The sequence below is a fragment of the Camelina sativa genome, chromosome 9 (genome assembly GCF_000633955.1).
Source record: "Camelina sativa cultivar DH55 chromosome 9, Cs, whole genome shotgun sequence".
NCBI classification, from domain to species: Eukaryota; Viridiplantae; Streptophyta; class Magnoliopsida; order Brassicales; family Brassicaceae; genus Camelina; species Camelina sativa.
In genome coordinates, this window is record NC_025693.1 from 23,568,261 (window position 1) to 23,588,716 (window position 20,456).

General features: G+C 35.2%; 5 protein-coding genes across 6 annotated transcripts; 1 reads left to right on the top strand and 4 right to left on the bottom strand.

Moving 5' to 3' along the window:
- On the bottom strand, positions 450-1,836 carry LOC104711907 (probable E3 ubiquitin-protein ligase LUL2). Its single transcript, XM_010428686.2, has 3 exons — positions 1,452-1,836; positions 871-1,360; positions 450-755 (listed from the first exon to the last, which is right to left on the bottom strand). The coding sequence occupies exons 1-3, from the start codon at positions 1,751-1,753 to the stop codon at positions 636-638; spliced, it is 912 nt and encodes a 303-aa protein (XP_010426988.1). The 5' UTR covers positions 1,754-1,836; the 3' UTR covers positions 450-635.
- Positions 2,726-4,978, bottom strand: LOC104711908 (aquaporin PIP2-1). The gene is made up of 4 exons (XM_010428687.2): positions 4,565-4,978; positions 3,811-4,106; positions 3,160-3,300; positions 2,726-3,063 (listed from the first exon to the last, which is right to left on the bottom strand). Exons 1-4 carry the CDS (start codon positions 4,869-4,871, stop codon positions 2,944-2,946), a joined length of 864 nt encoding a protein of 287 aa, XP_010426989.1. The 5' UTR covers positions 4,872-4,978; the 3' UTR covers positions 2,726-2,943.
- On the bottom strand, positions 9,688-10,450 carry LOC104711909 (60S ribosomal protein L12-2). Its single transcript, XM_010428688.2, has one exon. The coding sequence runs from the start codon at positions 10,349-10,351 to the stop codon at positions 9,851-9,853; it is 501 nt and encodes a 166-aa protein (XP_010426990.1). The 5' UTR covers positions 10,352-10,450; the 3' UTR covers positions 9,688-9,850.
- LOC104711912 (altered inheritance of mitochondria protein 44-like) lies at positions 10,682-12,990 on the top strand. The gene is made up of 2 exons (XM_010428693.1): positions 10,682-10,779; positions 10,876-12,990. The coding sequence occupies exon 2, from the start codon at positions 10,886-10,888 to the stop codon at positions 12,803-12,805; it is 1,920 nt and encodes a 639-aa protein (XP_010426995.1). The 5' UTR covers positions 10,682-10,779; positions 10,876-10,885; the 3' UTR covers positions 12,806-12,990.
- Positions 12,823-16,154, bottom strand: LOC104711911 (cytokinin riboside 5'-monophosphate phosphoribohydrolase LOG4-like). 2 transcript variants are annotated; one of them, XM_010428689.1, is made up of 8 exons: positions 15,725-16,154; positions 15,190-15,287; positions 15,043-15,073; positions 14,670-14,769; positions 13,992-14,021; positions 13,706-13,776; positions 13,458-13,601; positions 12,823-13,376 (listed from the first exon to the last, which is right to left on the bottom strand). In XM_010428689.1, the coding sequence occupies exons 1-8, from the start codon at positions 15,845-15,847 to the stop codon at positions 13,296-13,298; spliced, it is 678 nt and encodes a 225-aa protein (XP_010426991.1). In that variant the 5' UTR covers positions 15,848-16,154; the 3' UTR covers positions 12,823-13,295. The 2 variants fall into 2 exon arrangements, with proteins under 2 accessions (XP_010426991.1, XP_010426993.1); XM_010428691.2 differs by lacking the exon at positions 13,992-14,021 and having other exon boundaries at positions 13,245-13,376; positions 15,725-15,847.

The window sequence follows — 20,456 nt, forward strand, 5'->3', positions numbered from 1 at the left end:
AAAAAAAAAAAAAAAAAAAATATGTTTTCTTAAAGAAAGTAGCTATTCATTACCAATTGCTTGGCCTGTTGATTTTTTCCGTTTCTTTTATAAAACAACATCAAGATTAATTTAGGCTCTTTGATTTTCTTTAGTTCTAGATTCAAGATTAATTGCATTATTTAGTTATTGTGACAACATTTGGAGCTACTTATTTTTGTGCTAATTCGGGTTCACACTTTCGAATGAAGCATGTTGCGTTACCCTATCCACAAGACCAGCTTCGAGTTAGTCACGTTTCTTTTGATGATCAGCTTGCGGATGCGCCACTAAACCTCTTATGAAATGAAAAAACTTGCCGTTTTGTCAACGGGTGAGTTAATACAAGGATTGCTTGCCGTTTTGTCAACGCATCCCTCGTCTCTCGCTCTGCTATCCGATTGGCTAAAGTCTCTAAAAGTGCTGCTGCGGGTGCTACAAAAGTTTTCATTTCATAAGCCCGTATAGATAAAATAGCCTGATAGTTTACAACACACTTGGAACATGTATAGTTAGGAACTTGAGTTCTAATCCCTCCATAGTGCATATATACCACAAACAAGAACAATGAGAAGCTCTCTCTCTATACAAACAGGAGAAGAACAACGTAGCAAAGCTCACTGGTTCCTGTCATTAGTGTTGACTGTTATCTCCAAAAGCCTATCCACCGGTTGTCTACAGATGGGACAGAGGTTTGTCTGAAACCTCAAAAGTTTTGCACAACCGCTACACATACACTACGAATCACAAAAAAAAAAAAACACAAATCAAAGTTAGCAATCAATCAGGGAAAAAACAAAAGTACTAGTCTTCTTTCTCATATTATCTCTAAGGGAAAATTTATATGCTTACCATGTGCCTGCAAGGTAAAACAGTGGTGTCTCGTGGCTCTGATAAGCAGATGACACATTCTTTTCCTCTCTCATTAGCATCTTCTCCATTATCATCAACTGTAGTACCAATCCCATAAATCTCTTGAAGAACATATTTAATCCCATTCACCCACAAGATCTGCTTCACCACTCTCGCCTTGTACTCACCTTTACGATCTTTCTCTAAAACCGCATGAGTTATCTGTCGGTTCGGTGTCTGAGACTCCGGATGATCGTCTTCTCCTGATGCTACCTCTGCTTTCACTGCCACGTGATACACATCTGTCTCGTATGCCTCAACCAAATCCGCCTCAGACAAAGCTGAGAAATCAATCCCTGTTCCACAAGCCTGCTTGAATCTCTGTCCCAAACCTTTTGGAAAACTAACTGTTGTGGGTGGAAACAGATCCTCCTTTGTCGCAATAATGTTACATTCTTGGCCTTCTTTAGCAAAGAACATCACAGTGATGCTGTTGAATCAAAAAACCATTAAAAAAAAACCTTTTAGCATTTAAGTAATCTAGCAATTACACTCTGAAAAGTTTGATCAAGATCATTTACCTTGCAGGAACAGAGGCGTTAAAAGTGAAGGAGAGCAAAAACTTGCCAGGGTTTTGATCATCAGGCTCAAATCTCAAAGTTTCTTTCTTCAAATTGATGTCGTTCCTTATAGTCACTGCTTTCGGGTGCTCAACGTACGAAACCGAAGACGCCATCTCACCATAAGGATACCTAGCACAGTCTTGATGTTGGTACGGCGACGGATAATTGCCTTGGTACTGAAGATTAGGGTTTGGATACGGCGACGACGTACGGTCTCGGTGATATTGGGGGCGGTTTTCACCGCTAAATAGATTTCCCATGATCCACCTTTGCGAAAATCGATTACACAAATTAAAGATGAAACAAATTAGGAGGAAGATGATCGGGTAAACTGAAAAAACTAGGTCAATATCGAAGAAGTTTGAGAGAGGTCAACTAACACCTGTTTGTTAATATGTGGGCTAAGATACAACTAATGGGCCACGCTAATCGACCCATAAAATATTGGTTTAGTAATGTTATTTACTTCACTCAAAAGGGATTACTTGCGCTTGAAGGTTTTCGTCTGTTGATCTCTCCTACCTTTCTCTAAGCTTCTCTTTTGCGTTAGGTCGGTTACTTCTAAACCGTTACAATATCTCCCATTGACTACAAATAGGCCGCCATACACTAGCCACTAGGGATACAAATAAGAATTTTATTAACTGTTTATACTAGTATTATGAATCTGTTTTAACTCTTCCATCACACTAGGGATACAAATTATGAATCTGTTTATTACAATCAAAAGATGAAAGTCTGGTGTTCATACTAGCGAATCAAAGATGAATCTGTTTATTCATACCTTCGCGAATTATAGTATAAACAGATTCATATGACTAAGCTATGCCATTTTTGCTATAAACAACTAAACAAGTCTCGTGTGATGGAAGAGTGTGTTTTGTTCACTTCTCTTAAGTCAAAAAGGTTGTCTACTTGTCTAGTTGTCTTCATGTCGGGTTTTAATTTGGTTAAATGACTTATAACTATAAGTCTATAAGAATCACTTTCAAAGATTTCTACTGAAGTAATTTGGAAACTCTACAAGTCTTGAAAATTTTCTCTGTCTGTATATATATATTTTTACAAGCAGTACCAAAAGAAGAATAGGAATCAGTCAGTGAAACATCTCTTTTTTTCGTTTGCGTTTGACATTTAAATTTAAAATTAACAAAGATTTTTGTTCTGAATGCTTCTTTTAAGGATCTTCTATGTAATGAAAATGTACTATTGTAAAGAGTCTAAAGACACAATGCAACAAGAACATCTTTGATTTCATTGATTTTAGTTCCTCTCACTCGATCGATTAAAAGCGAAAGAAAAAACAATTACACCGAAGGAAAATTCACAAAAACAGCAAGTAGAAAACACAAATATGAAAGTGCTAGAAAACTGCAAGTGACTGATTTAGATTTGTACAGAGATTACAACTTCATTTTTATTATTATTGAGAATCTGGTTTTGGTGGGTTTTAGACGTTGGCAGCACTTCTGAAAGATCCGAGAGACTTAGAACCTGAAGCTCTCAGAACGAACTGGTGGTAGAATGCAGCAATCGCAGCTCCAATGAATGGTCCAACCCAAAATATCCACTGTTTGTATTCATCAAAGAAAGTTCAAAATAATTCTTTCCGTAATATATATTAACATAATAAGCTGAATATAATGGAGAAACAATGAGGTCTTACGTGGTCATCCCATGGCTTGCTCTTGTTATAGATTACGGCAGCTCCGAAACTCCTTGCCGGGTTAATTCCGGTTCCAGTGATGGGAATGGTGGCCAAATGTACCATGAACACCGCGAATCCTATTGGAAGTGGCGCCAACACCTTTCATTACATCAAATTCAAAATTATTAGTGAGACTAAAATCGAATGACACTATATACCATTACGGTTTTGGACCTTTGGTTAGGTATGTATAATCAAATAGGCACTACATATAAATGTGACTCACCGGAACGTGAGAGTCTCTGGCGCTACGTTTGGGGTCAGTGGCAGAGAAGACGGTGTAGACTAGAACGAATGTACCAATGATCTCTGCAGCAAGACCAGTCCCTGTGCTGTAGCCATCAGCGAGAGAGTTGGCTCCCCCACCGTAACGGGTGTAGTAGGAGCTTTGGAAGGCTTTGACAAATCCAACTCCACAAATCGCACCCAAACACTGAGCGATGATGTACAATACGGCCCTAGGCAACGACACTTTACGTGCCAAGAATAGCCCAAATGTCACCGCTGGGTTAATGTGACCACCTAAGGTAACAAAAACAGAGTTCAAAATGTAATCAGTTGACAATTTAAGGCACAGCCTGTAATTAATTAACCGGTTTNGTGACTCACCGGAACGTGAGAGTCTCTGGCGCTACGTTTGGGGTCAGTGGCAGAGAAGACGGTGTAGACTAGAACGAATGTACCAATGATCTCTGCAGCAAGACCAGTCCCTGTGCTGTAGCCATCGGCGAGAGAGTTGGCTCCCCCACCGTAACGGGTGTAGTAGGAGCTTTGGAAGGCTTTGACAAATCCAACTCCACAAATCGCACCCAAACACTGAGCGATGATGTACAATACGGCCCTAGGCAACGACACTTTACGTGCCAAGAATAGCCCAAATGTCACCGCTGGGTTAATGTGACCACCTAAGGTACACAAAAACAGAGTTGAAAATGTAATCAGTTGATAATTTAAGGCACAACATGTAATTAATTAACCGGTTTCAGTAATTGTCAAGACCGGATTAGTCAATGGCTCAAAAATATAGCTTAGATTTGAGATGTATATGTATATACTTATAGTTCGGATAAGCTCAACCGATCTAGTCATGACCTTATTAAATGTTCTATTAGGACAAAACTCGTTTTTCGTCTTTGGAACCTAACATTTTGAACCGATTAAATTGTGATGTCAACCAAACAATACTTTTTCCTTGCAAAAGTAATTAAATTCGAATAAATCAAAACCAAAATAACACCAAATAAATTTATAATGATTTCAGTTTTACTTGACTTATTTTTAATTGTACTTAAAAAATTCAAAGATAAACCGGATAATCTGAAACTAAACCGGACCAAAACCAAGAGTGAAGAAGATTCATTACCAGAGATACCGGCGGTGCAGTAGACGAGGATAAAGATCATACCACCAAAGGCCCAAGCGATACCGAGGATTCCAACACCGCCGCAATCAACGCCGCCGGCCTTAACGTCGGACTGAATCTTGTAACCGATGACTGTCAAAACGGTGATATACAAGAAGAGGAGAGTAGCTACGAACTCGGCTATGACTGCTCTGTAGAAAGACCACTTCTTTAGCTCCGCCCCATCAAAAAACGGAGCAGGCGGAGGATCTTGATAGTCTCTTGTCTGAAATCCTTCTCCGGGAACGGCTTCCACATCCTTCGCCATAGTTAACTTCTTCTTCTTCTTCTTCTTCTTTCAAACCAAATGGCTTCTTTTTGCTTCTCTGTTGAGTGGTTAGTGAGAGGAACATGTGCTCTGTTTTTATAGTGAGAGCTCTCCTCTCTTGTTTTAATTACTTTATTTTTGTGTATATTTTTTTTGTTGTTATATTTTAAAATGTATTTTTGCAAACGTTATATTATGGCTTTTTTTTTTGTTTTCTATGTCTAAGGTTTTTTTTTGGAATGAGAGTTTGTTAAATCCTTTTAATAAATTAAATGAATAAAAAAGTTCTATGAATGATTATTGTGACGAAAGTAGCTTTGACAAAATGATTATAAGCTAGCTGTCCTGAAATAAAATTCGAACCAATTCTAATTAATGATTGCTTCATATATATCTATATCATACATAATTTAGACAAGAACCCTAGTTTTTTTTTTAAGTGTTGAAATAGTCAAATAAATTAGTAGATTTAATTTTTTGAGTTTAGTTAGTTATATTCGTTTCTAGTAGAGTTTTACGTAGTTCTTTGAACCAAGTACCCATGACAACAAAATTTGATCCAAATCTACTGAACATGCGTCTGTAAATACATAATAATGATATGGGATTAGTTAGTTTATGATATCATAAGACAAGACTTTATATCCACTCGTATATATTACTATAGTTGTTTTTATATATCTCCTAGAAATTGGAGGTATATCAATCAGTGATGAATGATGATGATGGTGGAGAGCTATCAGAACCACAACTTTGAAATATTTTATAAGTTTTGTGTCATTCAAAATTTTCTATTTTTTTTTCTGGTAAATAATAATGGAGGTTTTATGTTTACTTTAACTTAGCCTCGCCGCCCCATCACCTAAATGTCATTTTCTTTAAGACCGACCCAATATACTATACTATCAATCAATATGGTGCTCTCTTCTTTTTTTTGTCTTATAATACCATAGCCTGTCACTTTTCACAATTTTAAAAGCCGCAACTTTATGTTCCATTGCATTTTAAAATTATAATTTTACGTCCACTTTTAATCCAATCAGCACTTTCATTCTTCAAAACACATAACAAAACTCAAAAACTTTATATTGATCCAACGAAGCATGGCTAAGTTCTTCATTCCAACTAAGCATGGTTAGCTATGCTATTGGTCAGATATGAGATATGTATTGGTTCAGTATCATTAGAACAAAATTTGAGTGTAGTTACTGTACGTGTACAGAAATGTTATTCTCTTACTTATAATTTCTTATAGTCATAAGATCTAAGTGTTAGATAATATGTCAGTGAACTAATCCCTTTGTAGTTTCAATACAAAACTAGTTGATAATTTTTTTCTAGTTTTAAGATCTAACATGAACTAACCAAAGCGTAAACGAACCCAATCCATAAATGTCCGTCGGTATATCACACTCTAAAACCAGGGTGTAAAGTTATGGTACCGTTTTGTGGGGGTGGGTCGAGATTCCCACTCAAGGTTTAAATCTTACTAATGTGGCTGTGTTGGCTAAACGTGACACGTGAAAGGGTGGCTGGCGCGCGTGACTAATCCCGACCCTATTGCTCCGACAAACGTATCATCACCGTCCATTCTGATGTATTCCAACTCAGCACAGCCGTTGTGTAAACTCAACCACTCTCAAAACGCCACGTTACGAAGACCCTACCAATCATTTGCATTTTTCTTCTTTCAATCCTAATTCCAATTTCCTTGCACAATTCGAAAAATCGCTGACAAGTGACACAACAGACTGAAAACGAAAATTGAACAAAATAAATAAATAAAATATATTGTTGACAAAACAACCAAAAAAAAAAAAAATGTGACAAACCAAAAAAACAAAGACAGGAGATGAAGTTCCATGGTTAAAGTTTTGCCATGTGGCAAACCTTATCGTTTTGGCTACGTTGGTCGGCTACTATTAGACGAATATTCCACGTCAGCTGTCTATTTTTGTTTATATTTTTCTAAGATAAACAATTATGCATTTTCTATCTAATTCGTTCTATTGTCAATTAGTTTTATATTGTCAATTGGTAAATTTACACTTTCTATTCATAGAAAAACTAGCATTAACCTTATCTTAATGTTCTATAGACAAATCGAGTAAAATATAATATGACGTTGTTTTGTTTTGCATAGTTTTTGTCCACTAGTCATTCAACCTAAAGTCGAATTCGAAACAACATATTTCGGTTTATCTTTCTTTGAAATTAAAACTTTATTATACTTGCATACAATTCAATGATAATCACTTGGGATATATATGTACATCCAAATGTTATATCGTAACGTCCGACTAATATTTGTGTGTAGAAAATAATAGTCATACAAACTTGTCGTTGATCATTGTAATTTGTAAACCACAAAATTATTATCTACTAATATCGAACCCGACAGCGATTAAATTTGAAATTCTAGTCCTAAATAAATTTACACCTTTTTACTGTATGTTTTAGATATATCATGTATGAGATTTTATTTTATTTTGTTTTAGTAATGGTAGATCGTTAAAAATGCAAACAGGTTTAACTACAAGAACATCGTAGATCCGATCTTTACCACAAGAACATGGGTTTAAATTTTCGTGAAATAACAATATACTCTATATGGCTTCTCATGATATAGTAGTCACTAACTCACTATAAAGTATACAGTTACTAATATTTTGTACGCACAAAGAAGTTACACTCCTATCAATTTCTCAACGTTTATTTTGTTGATGGGTTCTCAAAGGTCCAATTTTGCGGCCAGTCCAGTACAATAATGTGCCTTTTTGGGGGTACATTGACGTCTCACCTAGATTGTCTTTTGTTGAGTTACGTATTAGTGTTAGGGAAGCCACGTCTTTAGAATAACATGCTACGAATTAAATACTACGTACCCTCTGTTATTCATGATGAAATAAAGTGCTATAATTATGTTATTAAGAAAATATTAGTACCATTTTTGTGTTTTTTGCAAAAAAAAAAAAAAATATATATATATAAGAAAAAATCTAGTCATTTAGCATAAATTAGCTCTCGCCCATCACCATATGATCATTTAGAGTAATTTTCTTTCACTCCCTCTGTTTCACTTATTCTCCCTCACGGTGGCCTCAACCGTTGGCCAAAGAAAAGAAAAACAACAATAAATATAAAACATTTATCAACTAGAAAATCTCAGTATCTCACTAAAATCAATAGTTCTTTTTATCACCCCTTGTTTTGTCGTTAAACATGACAGAATATTGCGTTCTTGGCTTATTATTTTCGTTCCATTTTCACAATGTCTTATTCTATTTTAGGTTGGACCATTTCTGCATGCGATAACGAGTGGTTCCTAATTTCCTAAACATTATATGAATTTTTATTATTAGTTACTGATCTTATAAATTAAAAGTCGAAAGGATATATTGTTTCAAGTTAAACAAAAATAAATGGCTGTGATCAAGTTATATTTTCTATAGCAACAAAAGATATATTCAAAATCAGTAAGTTTATGTCTCCACCGTTTTATCGATAATTATAAATGATGAAACAATCATAATTCTTCCTTGCCATTCAACATTGTTGTCAAATTGGTAATCTAGGAGTCTAGGACTGACGTTTGTTCTGCCTACGCATATGGTAGAAGTTTGATGGTGCTTTGCTATGTTATGAGTACGTGTTCCATGTTTAGGCACATAAGCTCCACCAAGGTGTTAAGGCGTTTCTTAATTTGGGCTTTATCGGATTGCTCTGTTTTCACTTGAACTTCTCCCAAATACATTGTTTTAGATTTAGACAATTAGCTATACTGAAAGTGAGCAATTTTATTCAATCAATAGATCGTGACTACTGTCCAAATACAGAAGGCATATGGGAGAAGTTTGATGGTGCATTGCAATACAATTGGCACGTGTTCCAAGTTTAGGCAAAGGAATCCCTAAATATACGTTGTTTACTCGAGTTTGAAGAAACATATTGTTTTACACTATTTGTTATTCTGCAAGTGAGCATATTATATTCATTCAACATATAGGGACTAAAATATAGAATCTACGCTAAACAATCAAAAAGCTCGAGAATAACATTTTAAGACTGAACAAACGAGAGAAGAAAAAGTTGTAACAAATGACTTGAATTTGATATTGTGAGGGCAGAGAATTATAAAACAAGTGCCACAGTGAAAACAAACAGGTAAAACAAGATATCTAAAGAGAAGCTCAAGATTTAATAAAGATCGCAAGTTTAATTTTCTCTAAAAATCACAAAACAGAGAATACAAAGTCAAAACTTTTTGCCAAAAGAAGTATTGTTTTACAATCAATCAGAAACTGTCCAAAAGACAATGCAATCAAATGGCCATTATCCATCTCATGAGAAGAAAATTCCATGCAACAAAACTAAAGTCAAAGTAACTTAAAAGTAAAACCCTATAAGAAGAATCAATAGGACAAGGCTAGTTGCAGTGAGAGATTCACACCAGGTCTAAACAAGATGACACCAACTGCTCAAGTAGATAGTTTCGGATAGTTATGCACAGAACACTAAAATGCAGTGATCAAAAACAATACTAGACAGTGTTACAAACAAACTGAAATTCTCATCTTATAACCACCAAACTGCTAATACCATATTCATCTACAACCACTAGCCAAGAAACAAGCACATTCCATAGTCCATACAATATCAAGGTCCCAACTTTGAGCAAAACATACAACACCAATGCAGTTTCAGATTCTAATTATCAAACAAAGACACATTTGAGCTTAAACAAAACATGTCCACAAAAGCAGAAATTAAACTACGAATGATAGAAGAAGAGAAAACCATTGGGGTTTTTGAAACATAGAACAATAATAATAATTCAAAACTTGAGTCATTCTAATTGAAACATGATAGCAGCTAAGTTCCCAAACAAAAACAAAATAGGGTAAAAGAAGGAGAGATAGAGAGATAACAACATCATTTCAAATTCCCATTTCAGAAGAAAAAAAAACACCATTTGTTCCTTAATTCTCAGGAATATCGATCTCACCTTCTTGAATCTCCTGCTGAAGATCCTTAGGGTCTTTCCCATCAACAGTGCACCCCACAGAGACGCACGTTCCAAGAATCTCCCTCACAGTTCCACTCAGCTCCTTGGCGATAGATCTTGGCCTCATTATCCTAGCAATCTCAATCACATCATCGAATGAGATGTTACCATTGTGCTTAATGTTCTTCACCTTCTTCCTGTCTCTCTCCGGCTCCTTCAACGCCTTGATGACGAGAGCTGCAGCTGATGGGACGACAGTGACCTTAGCCTGACGGTTCTGAACAGTCAGCTTCACTGTGACACGGAGCCCTTTCCATTCCTTGGCCGTCTCCTTGGCGATGTCTTCTCCGATCTTCTTCGGTGCGAGACCGAGAGGACCGATCTTTGGAGCTAGAGAACTGGCGGCTCCGACTTCACCTCCGGTTACACGGACGTACACATCGACGATCTGGCTCGGGTCCAACTTCGGCGGCATGGTTCTGTGAAATGGAGAGTTTCGCTCTTCTTCTTCTCAGTGTGGCTCAAACGAAAAGAGAGGCTGCTGCGAAATGAGCTTTTTAGGGTTTTTTGAAGTAGAGGAACGTATTAAGTGGTCGAAACTAGGGTTTCTTTCGTTCCTATGCTAAATTACCAACTTGTCCTTTCGATACGAAAAGGCCCGGTCCAGTATTATATTGGGCTTTGTCTTTCATCTTTTCGACTGAGCCCGTTTATACTTTAATAATCTTTCGGTACAATCAAAATCTCGGTTTAGTTGAACCGTATCAACTTCTCAACTAACCCAGCAATAGAGGTTACTGTTAGGAGTGACGACGAAAGAAGTTGAATCTATCGAGAGGCAAAATAAAAAATCCAAGCTTTTCTAGGGTTTTACAGATCTGCGATTATCAATCACTGTTCCGGGTACTTCTTTCTTAGTCTAATTCGTCTCTGAGATTTGCCATTTTCACTAATTTCGTATTTTGTTTGAGAGATTTGTTTTTTTTTTTCTTCTTTCAGTTGGGTTGAAATGACGAGAAAAAAAGCCACCGTCGTCTTGCCGCAACCGATTCGTCGTTCAGCGAGGCTAATCTCTATGCAGAATCGAGATAGTCAAGTGAAACCCAAGAAAGATCTGGGCTTTTTCTCGGAGCCGCCGAAGAAAACTCGCCGGGAAGTTCTTAATGAAGTATCCAAGAAATTAGTGTACTCACTCGATAGTCCAATGGGAGATTCGAGTTCGAAACAATCTCCGGGATTGAAGATTTCGACTGATGGGTTTCCTTCTCTGAGACGGTCTCTTAGGCTTTCAAGTAGGGAATGTTCCGGTGACATAAAAGAGAAGTCTGCATTGACCTCATCTTCTTCTCGCACGAAATCGACGACCACCACTGTTTCGTCTTCTTGTGTTCTGAGACGGTCTCCTAGGTTTTTGAGTGGAGGAGGATCTGTGAATCAATCTTCTTCTTCTTCCACTGGGAGGAAATCAGGTAATAGTGTTTTGAGTAGATGTAAATCTGTTTCATCTGAGAACGGTAAAGGTGGAGATGGTGTCAAATCTAAGGATAGAAGTAGAAGTCGTCTTCGTCCTAAGACTAAGCAGTTGTTTAAAGGTTGTGATGATGATAGTGAAGAAGAAGAAGAAGAAGAAGAAGAAGAAGTTAGTGTCTGTTTTCTTAGTCAGAGGAAAAGGATGAGAATTACAAAGCCTAATGAGAACGAAAATGCTGTGCCAGAAGCTGATGAAGTGAAGAGAACGGGTAAGCAGAAAGAAGAAGGATTGAAGACAAAGAAGAAGCATGAGACAGGGAAAGGTGTTTTGAGTAGATGTATTACGAAATCTGTTTCATCTGAGAAAGGTAAAGGTGGAGATGGAGTCAAATCTAAGGATAGAAGTAGAAGTCGTCTTCGTCCTCGGACTAAGCAGTTGTTTAAAGGTTGTAATGATAATGAAGAAGAAGAAGAAGAAGAAGAAGAAGAAGAAGAAGAAGAAGAAGAAGAAGAAGAAGAAGAAGAAGAAGAAGAAGAAGTTAGTGTCTGTCTTAGTCAGAGGAAAAGGAAGAGAATTACAAAGCCGAATAAGGACGAAAATGCTGTGCCAAAAGCTGATGAAGTGAAGAGAATGGGTAAGGAGGAAGAAGAAGAAGAAGAAGGAGGATTGAAAACAAGGAAGAAGCATGAGACAGGTGGATGGACAGAGGAGCTGGAGTTAGCTTTACAGGGAGCTTATTTGACAGTGAAGCCGAGTCCTCATTTCTGGAAAAAAGTTGCTAAGATGGTACCTGGAAAAACTGCTCAGGAATGTTTTGATAGAGTGAACTCAGCTTTGATCACTCCTCGTCAACATCAGCCTCGAAGATCCAGGAAAGCAAACTTATCCACGATTCCGCAGTTTTCACTCTCTGCAAGCAAACTACTGAAACCTAATTCACCAAAGACTAAGGTACGACAGCGCAGAAACAATCTCTCAAAGAAGACGGTCAGGCATCTATTGGAGAAGCAAAGTCATATGGATCAAGGTAGTGGATTTGATCTCTTCTCAGTTCTTGAGCCTACCATCTCACGGAACTTTCTCTCAACTCCAATAGAGAAAAGGCAAAGTCTTCCGAAAATCCTGGAAAGTCCAGTGCCTTGTTCAAGTAAAGACCAAACAACTCTCGTCAGTCCTCCAGTCCTGAAACAAGTCAAAAACAAGGCATTGCATGAGAGGTACATTGATCATCTGCATCTCAGGGAAGCTAAAAGAAAAGCAGAGTCTACTCGATTTGCCGGGAAAGAGAACAGAAGACCTAATGAAATTCAGAAGAAGGATTCGGTTAAAGCAGCTAAAGATGCCCTTTTGTTTGATGTTCAAGAGGCAATCCAGAAGCTCAAGGGTCTGGAAGCTGAGAACTCATCTAGTTCTTCAGAGTTTTGCTATGACCATGCTGAAACTGACGAAGAAGATTAATCAGTCTAGTTTCTAAGTTTCTAACCAGATATGTTTGATTGTACTAGGGCACAGAGCGTAGAGATTAGAGTAAGGCATTACTGTGAACCTTTGTTTTGTAACCATGAGAGTGAAAACTACTTGTTTTGTGTGAATTTAGTTTAGCCAGATGTTGTATAAACAAATAAAATTGATGTTCTTTTCTATATGAAGATCAAATTTTGTTTCCTTGGCATGAAAAGTTTTGCATATATTATAACCAAAGCCAAAAGGTGTTAAACTTCCTCAGGTTGAATTACAGAAAAAGGTGATTCTTAGACACAAGAACACTTCGAGAGTTAAAGCCAAGTAGTAATTTACACAAAAGATTTTCCTCCCCCAGTGGAAATTTTTAGTTTATCTTCCTAATAAAAGATCTTCAAAATCTGTTTCCTTCCTTGAGTAAGATACATCTTAAATCCTCCTGCATCAAGTATTGATAGTTATATGTTTAGATAAATCCTGATTAATATCAGTCTTCAGAAGAGTAACCGATCCGCTCGATCTCCCAACAAAGCTTAGTCGCAACAATTTCATGGCAAGGCGAATATTCCTGCAACCGCAACAACAACATGGTTATATGCTTTCCATTTGATAATCTTTTGCATCAATTAAAATGCCAATTGTCACGTACCTCAAGCTTCTTAACAAGATCCTTAGCGGTAGGTGCAGAAATTATAATCTGGCGTGCAGTTGGACTGATGAACCCTTCTTCAACGGCTTTATCAATGAAAGAGAGCAAAGAGTTGTAGTATCCATCAACATTGAGCAGACCCACCTACAGGAAAGACAATGATAATTAGCTTTTAATGACTTTTTTTGGGTTTAAAATTGTTAACTGAAGTCTGAATCTTAAGAAGGATCATAGTGATTGGTCTATACCGGTTTGTTATGTATACCAAGCTGAGCCCATGTTATGACCTCCAAAAGCTCTTCCAGTGTTCCATATCCACCTGCAATATTTTAAGCAGAAGACATTATAATCCGTAAACATTATTATTGTTGTATGGTCAAATCACCAAAATACATGCTTCATCTGCAGAAATTGTCCTCTGTACAAGAGGATTTATCCTCTGACTCTATTTAGTATTCACATATGGACATGATTACAGAAAAAAAAGCAGGGTCGTATTGAAGAAGAAGACTTCCTTAGATGGGCAAAACATACCTTTTTTCTGAAACTGTTTCAGGCTTTTGTCTTTTAACATGAAACAGGTAAGAAAAAATAAAACTTTGGTCACAGTTACACTATACACAAGCTAAATAGAGAAGTAGCTCCCAAGTAAAAGGTAAAGAGTAAAAAAGAAACAGAGATTGGTCTAATTTTCAGTGCGAGATGTGGATGGGTCAAGGCATCTGTGGTTATTGTATTCAATATTTTGTCCTTATAAAAACCCAAAAATCATTACAAAGCAAACCAATACATCTTTAAATTTTTTTAACTTGAAACAGTTGCTTTCACACTACAGCTTGAGTTTGACCAAGAAACAAAACATGTTTCTACCAATATTTTCTTCTTCCATCTTCTTTGGCAAAATCAGTCAAAAGAGTTAAACCCTTTTCGGTGCTATTTTCTAATCACTTTTTATTCTTCTTTAATGCTTTGATTTTCCACAGTTTAAGAATTTAAAAAGCCTAAATATGATGCTAATTAGATTCCTAAACAATGCTGTCACTAGACTTGACCAGTTTTTTTATCTTACATAATCATTACTTGTTTAAAGAACTGAACTTGTTGTAAGAGAAACGTACATAGAGAGAAAACAATAAGTAACAATAAAAACAGATGGGACTTTGAACACAATTTCAAGACTAACAAAAAAGATTTTGAGAAATCAATACTAACCTGGTAAAGCAATAAAAGCATCAGAGTGTCTAGCCATCTCTGCTTTTCTTTGATGCATATCTGCAACTGCTCTTACTTCTCCTACTGTTTCACCGGTCAACTGCCAAAATTAAAAATATTAACTACTAATCTTGAAACTTTAAGCTAAATTAAAAGGAACACAAAAAAAAAAGCAGCTTTAGACTGTTCTATGACCAGAAGCAATGATGGCATTGTTAGCAAATTGGCTTATTTTAAAATTCACTCCAAGACTTTAGGTAAGAAGCACTTCATCTTATTTTTTTCTTAACTGAAACTGTTTTTTTTTTTTTTGTTTCAATAAGCAAACTTAAAAAGTTCAAACTTTCTTCCTCAGGGGTTATAGCAAGCGTACCTCTCTAGGCATCAGTGTCTTTGGAATCACTCTGTGGTGAAATGACAAGAATGATGAGCAAAAAGAGTCTTAGTAGGATGTTTTGATCGATTTTAATTGTATCATCCTTAAAAAGTCTCTGTTTAAGTGATTAGAAGAAGAATTTACCCAATAACATGACGACCACCATCATGAACAGCTTGTGAAACCAAACCCATCAAACCTATGCTTCCACCTCCATAGACTAGATCAATGTTCCTTAAAACCTGTAAAAGCAAACAAAACAGAGAAACTTAAAACCATTGTTCTCATTACAGATAATTTGAGAAATGAGCTAAGAAGACAAATCAAAACCAAGGATACTCTCTTTGTACTATCAAACTTGGAGACAAACATTCTCATTCGGAAATACGTGGGCTCCAAGATCATAAAAGATTAGATATGTTAAGAAAAGGTGAAAAAAAAGAATCCTTTTTGAGTTATCAAAGAAGCACAAATTTATATCACATATTTTAAGAACGTTTTCAAAGTAGAGAAAACAGAGGAAATGCTCTGCATCTTTGCAAAGAGAACAAAAAAAAAACACACACAAACATATTCACAAACATCTGGTGAACATAATAAACAGTAAAAACCCAAAGAACAGAGAAGAGAAGCGCACACAGAGAGAAATAACAACAAGATGTGTGTAAAGTAAGAATACCAATTCGTTGCCGAGATCAACAGCAGCATCTTGGTAACTGCTTCTGTTGCCTTGGCTGCTTCCACAGAACACACAGATTCTTCCGAACTTTGACTTTTGCATGGTTTCAGTGTTGACCTCCATTGATTACGATAAGCTCAAACTTATAAACAAAAAAAAAAGTCGAAACTTTTTTTACTCTAATGAAAACAAAAACAAAACAGTTTTGGGGTTTTTGTTAATGAAATCTCTCACTTGGGTTTTGCTTCCTTACAGAACATAAAGCGACATGTACAAATCGTACAAGTGTCAAAGAAGATGAAGAAGAAGTGAAACTTTAGAGAGTTGTGGTGTTTGTTTTGCCTACTAGATAAAGCTTTCAAGTTGGGGGATTGTTATTATACTACTACTAGTACTAGTTATTAGAACAGAGTGCGTTTTCTCGTCATGCTCTCTCTCTCAATTTTTTTAATGGGGTGAAAGAGTTTTTTGTTCTTTTATATTTGGGATTATTTTCACACGTGAGAGAATGTAGCACGCGCGTCGCAGCCACCCGTTCATGTTGGCACGCGTGGACCACTTCTTTGTGTTTTTTTGTTGTTGGCCAAAGTTCACTTATTATTAGTATGTATGCTTACCCCAATTTTCTTTGGATATATAGGGTATATAAAAATGTTCATCATCTACTTATTCACTCCAAAGACTTTGGAACCGAAGAAAAGAAGAAGAATCAAAATGGGTATGGATCGGTGTTTAGGGAATTAGCCAAATTTATACTAATATGTAAGCTTACATATTAGAGAGATTTATGCAACCATGAATTTACCAAAGCTTTTAAAGCTTTTTTTTAGTTTTTGTATAGAAGAAAAAGTATTCGATCTTTTAGAGAGATTTATATTGAATTAAACTCATTTTTGAAATTAAATTTATATGATAATCATAATCAGTCTCAGTCCATCCATAAGACAGCGAAAACATATGCTTTAGGCCACATCTTATATTCTATTTTTTGGATTAGTTGTCAAGGAGTTTCTCTTAGCAAAATGGTTATGTAGCCTCTAAATGCATCTAAATTCCTGTTTTATAAAACACTACATATAAAAATTGCTTTAGGCCTCTATTTTCCTAAGAATCATAATTCATATATATACATCAAAATTAAAATTAAAAAATTATAACAAAATTAGATGGATACTTGAAAATGAAATAATCCTTACATGTTTTTCTATATGTTTGTTATAAAACGATTTAAAACTTGTCGTGCCGAAGATAATGGGAAGTGACAAAGAAAACATATTTAGATTAAAGAAACTGATTTAGATATAAAGCTACCTCACTTTTTGATTCCCTTTTTCTAGAACAGAACAAATTTTTCATTTTTTCGACAGTCAAAATAAATAAAAATAGAAATTTCATTGTCAACATATATCTGAACATGTAAGATGGGTCCAAATATAATTTACTTTCAACTCTCTAATATTTAAATGAAGGTGTGATCAAAACTAGTGATGAGTAAAGGAAGTGATACACAAACATGTAGCATATATACTCCATAACATAACATAATATGTATAACTAGAGGAGATGATGATGTCTGGGTTATGGAGGAATGAGCCATTGATGATTATCAATGTAGTTTTATATAAATAAGAAACACAAAATGAGTTTTATATATGGCCTTTTTTTTTAATTATCAATGTAGTCTCGTTTACATTTCTTTTTTAATACATTTGATTATATTCTGCTTTTCTTGCTTTTTTTTGTTCTAATGATAATGGTTTCGTAGATATCAAAAGCTCTCTTGGCTTTACCCATATCCCTGTACATTTGGATAATGGATATCTCTCTATTCCATGGCTATTTCCATTAAATTATTTAAATTATATCCGCATATGTTAGAATATGGCTTTATGTATAAATTATTCGTTATTCACCACAATGATATATTATTAAAAGGATCCAATGTGCTAACAAATGATTTTATTTAATTTAGAAATCCCTAATAGAGGATGACGTTATTGGAAATTAATTCGAAAGGAAATAGGTTTACATAAATACTATAAATATAATGTTGCCATGCTGGGTAGAGGGTATGATCGTGGAGCTTGGTTCAATGTAGTCAATGTAAGTAAAAATTGATTGTGCTTGGCTTCGAAGCAATGACTTATATATCAAAGTAGCAAGACACAGTGTAAGATATATAGAGTATAATATGCAAGTTTGTTCAAATGATGAGGTATATAGAAAACATGAAACCTTCTTGACATCGTTTTCCACGCCTCACGTGAAAACAAAAACGAAAAAGAAGCAAATTATTATTAGGGTTTTCATGGTTTTTTTCTCCCAAAAACTATATATGGATTTGGTGAATATATTTGAACTATTATTTTTCGAAGAGTTGATGATGAAGTTGTACTACAAGGCATAGTAGTATGGAACTGTTCTTAGGTTATTAAATGATCGATCTTAATCAATTAGTACTACAAGGCATAGTAGTATGGAACTAGAGCTAATTGTTATAAACCGTAGGCCACTAAATTGCCTTCTTCCACGGACATTAATGGACAGTACTAACCCCATACTCTCTCATACTTAATTGGACAGAGAGAATATAAATATTGTGCAAGAAAACGAAACTTTTTTAAAAAAATGCAATCCCAAGAACTCAGTGCAAGCTAAGCTGCCCTATCAGATTTATATATTGTGCGCGCGGTTTAGAGATTATAAACAAATAATTACTTCTTGAAACCAATGTGTATTTGTACCTGCATGCGGATTTAACTCTTTTGTTTGGTTTTCTTACTGCACTCCACATTCCTCTTGGGTTTCTCATTTTCAAACCTAATTTTGTAATTCTATTATACTACTATAATCGAATATACTATGATGGTAGACTGGTAGTATAGTGTAAAACGACATAATTAGTTAATTCTCGATATATTCAACATTCAATTGCTTTTGGTTTTGATTTCATAACATAAGTTTCTCTGTTTGACAAAAAAAAAAAAAAACATAAGTTTCTCTTTAGATACCAAGAGAATTGGTTTGTCCAAAAAAAAAAAAGATACCAAGAGAATTGTACTACTCGGTTAATTTGATTCACCATAAGTTATCGACTATGATGGTATAATGTTTTAAACTCGAACTAAATTTTTATCAAAAAAAAAAAAAACTCGAAGTATATTAAGGTTTGTTAACAATATAACATGGTTAAGTTATTTTAACAGCATAAAAATGTATTAAAAATCGAAACAAATTTTTTTTTTAAAAAAGCATAATAAATAGGGTCCATTTGATGGATGCATATGATGGATGTTTGTAGAAAAAGTGTGTGCGCCGAATACAGAAGAAGCAGGAAGAGCAGTGAAAAGGCTCCTCGCTTTCTAGTTTCTATCAGACAATTTACTTTAATTTTTATTTGATTTCCAACAAAATTGTATTCAATTTGATGTTAATGAAAGAGCCTAATGACGACCATATGCACTGCAGCTGTACAAACAAGGGCCCCCATTTGCAATTACGACCGCCCAAAATCTGCGATGAGAGTACACCAGTCATTATGGTGTATATGTTAATTTAGATAAATATGATTTAAGTTTCCTGACATAATTAGTTACCTAACCTGATTGATCTCCCAAAGAGTTGAACAGTGTACTACTTACCTATCATTCCACGTTGAAAAACTCTTTTTCTTTTGAAACCGAAGCTGACATAGATGAGAGTGAGACTACTACTTTTATCTCATGATGAAATTATACTTAATGATGTTTGTCAAGGGGAGTAACAACTTAAACTAGTGTGTTAACAACTTAAGCCAAAAAAAACAACTTAAACCAGTGTGTTAACGCGCGCGCGCGCGCACACACACACACACACACACAAACATAAATTACACATTTACACTACTGATAGCACTTTAAACCACAAAAATTAATTACACAGAATATTCTTGAATGATACTTCGATATATTATTTAAGAGATGGGTTGTACGTGGAGTGCAAGTACCCAACAAAATAAATAAAAAGGTACACTAGGAGGCATGCAATAAAGTTTGTGAATTTTGAAAATGAAGTATAACACTCTCATACATTTGTTATCAATTCACAGTTTTCAGTTTAAACTCTTTTCATAAATCATATCGCTTATCTTGAATATATAGAAAGTTGGAATCACAGAAATTTCCACACTCTTGACATGGATTAAATATAAGTATATGTTTTATTCAATATACTCTGCACACACAACCAAAAAAAAAAAAAAAAGAGAAGTTACAACACTAACAAATTGTTGTAAAATCAAATTAACAGACCGTTCACAAGAATAGATTTTCACTTTTTTCATTTATAGGCCGATTTGTAAATATCATTGTGTACACACATTTAATATAAAAATAAATAAATAAACCTTTTAAAGGTTAAAGAATATTCGTTTCTAACGACATGTTTCTTCTTTACTATGTGGCTTAATAGTTGATTTAAAGGATTCGCGTACCCGAATTCACAAGACATTGTGTGTCATTTTCATAGGAGATATTCGCTGATAAAAGGATCACAAAACATAAACGAATCACCAAAATACGAGTTTGATTAAGGGAAACATTGTTTTTAAATTATGTTTATTTTTCTTATTCTTACGTATAGATAATTTGTGTTATAGAGATCTAAACTAGTGTTGGACTTCACCTATATCTCTATGACTATAACATTATATTCATGTTTAATAATACACGTCGTCCCTATAACATACGTACGT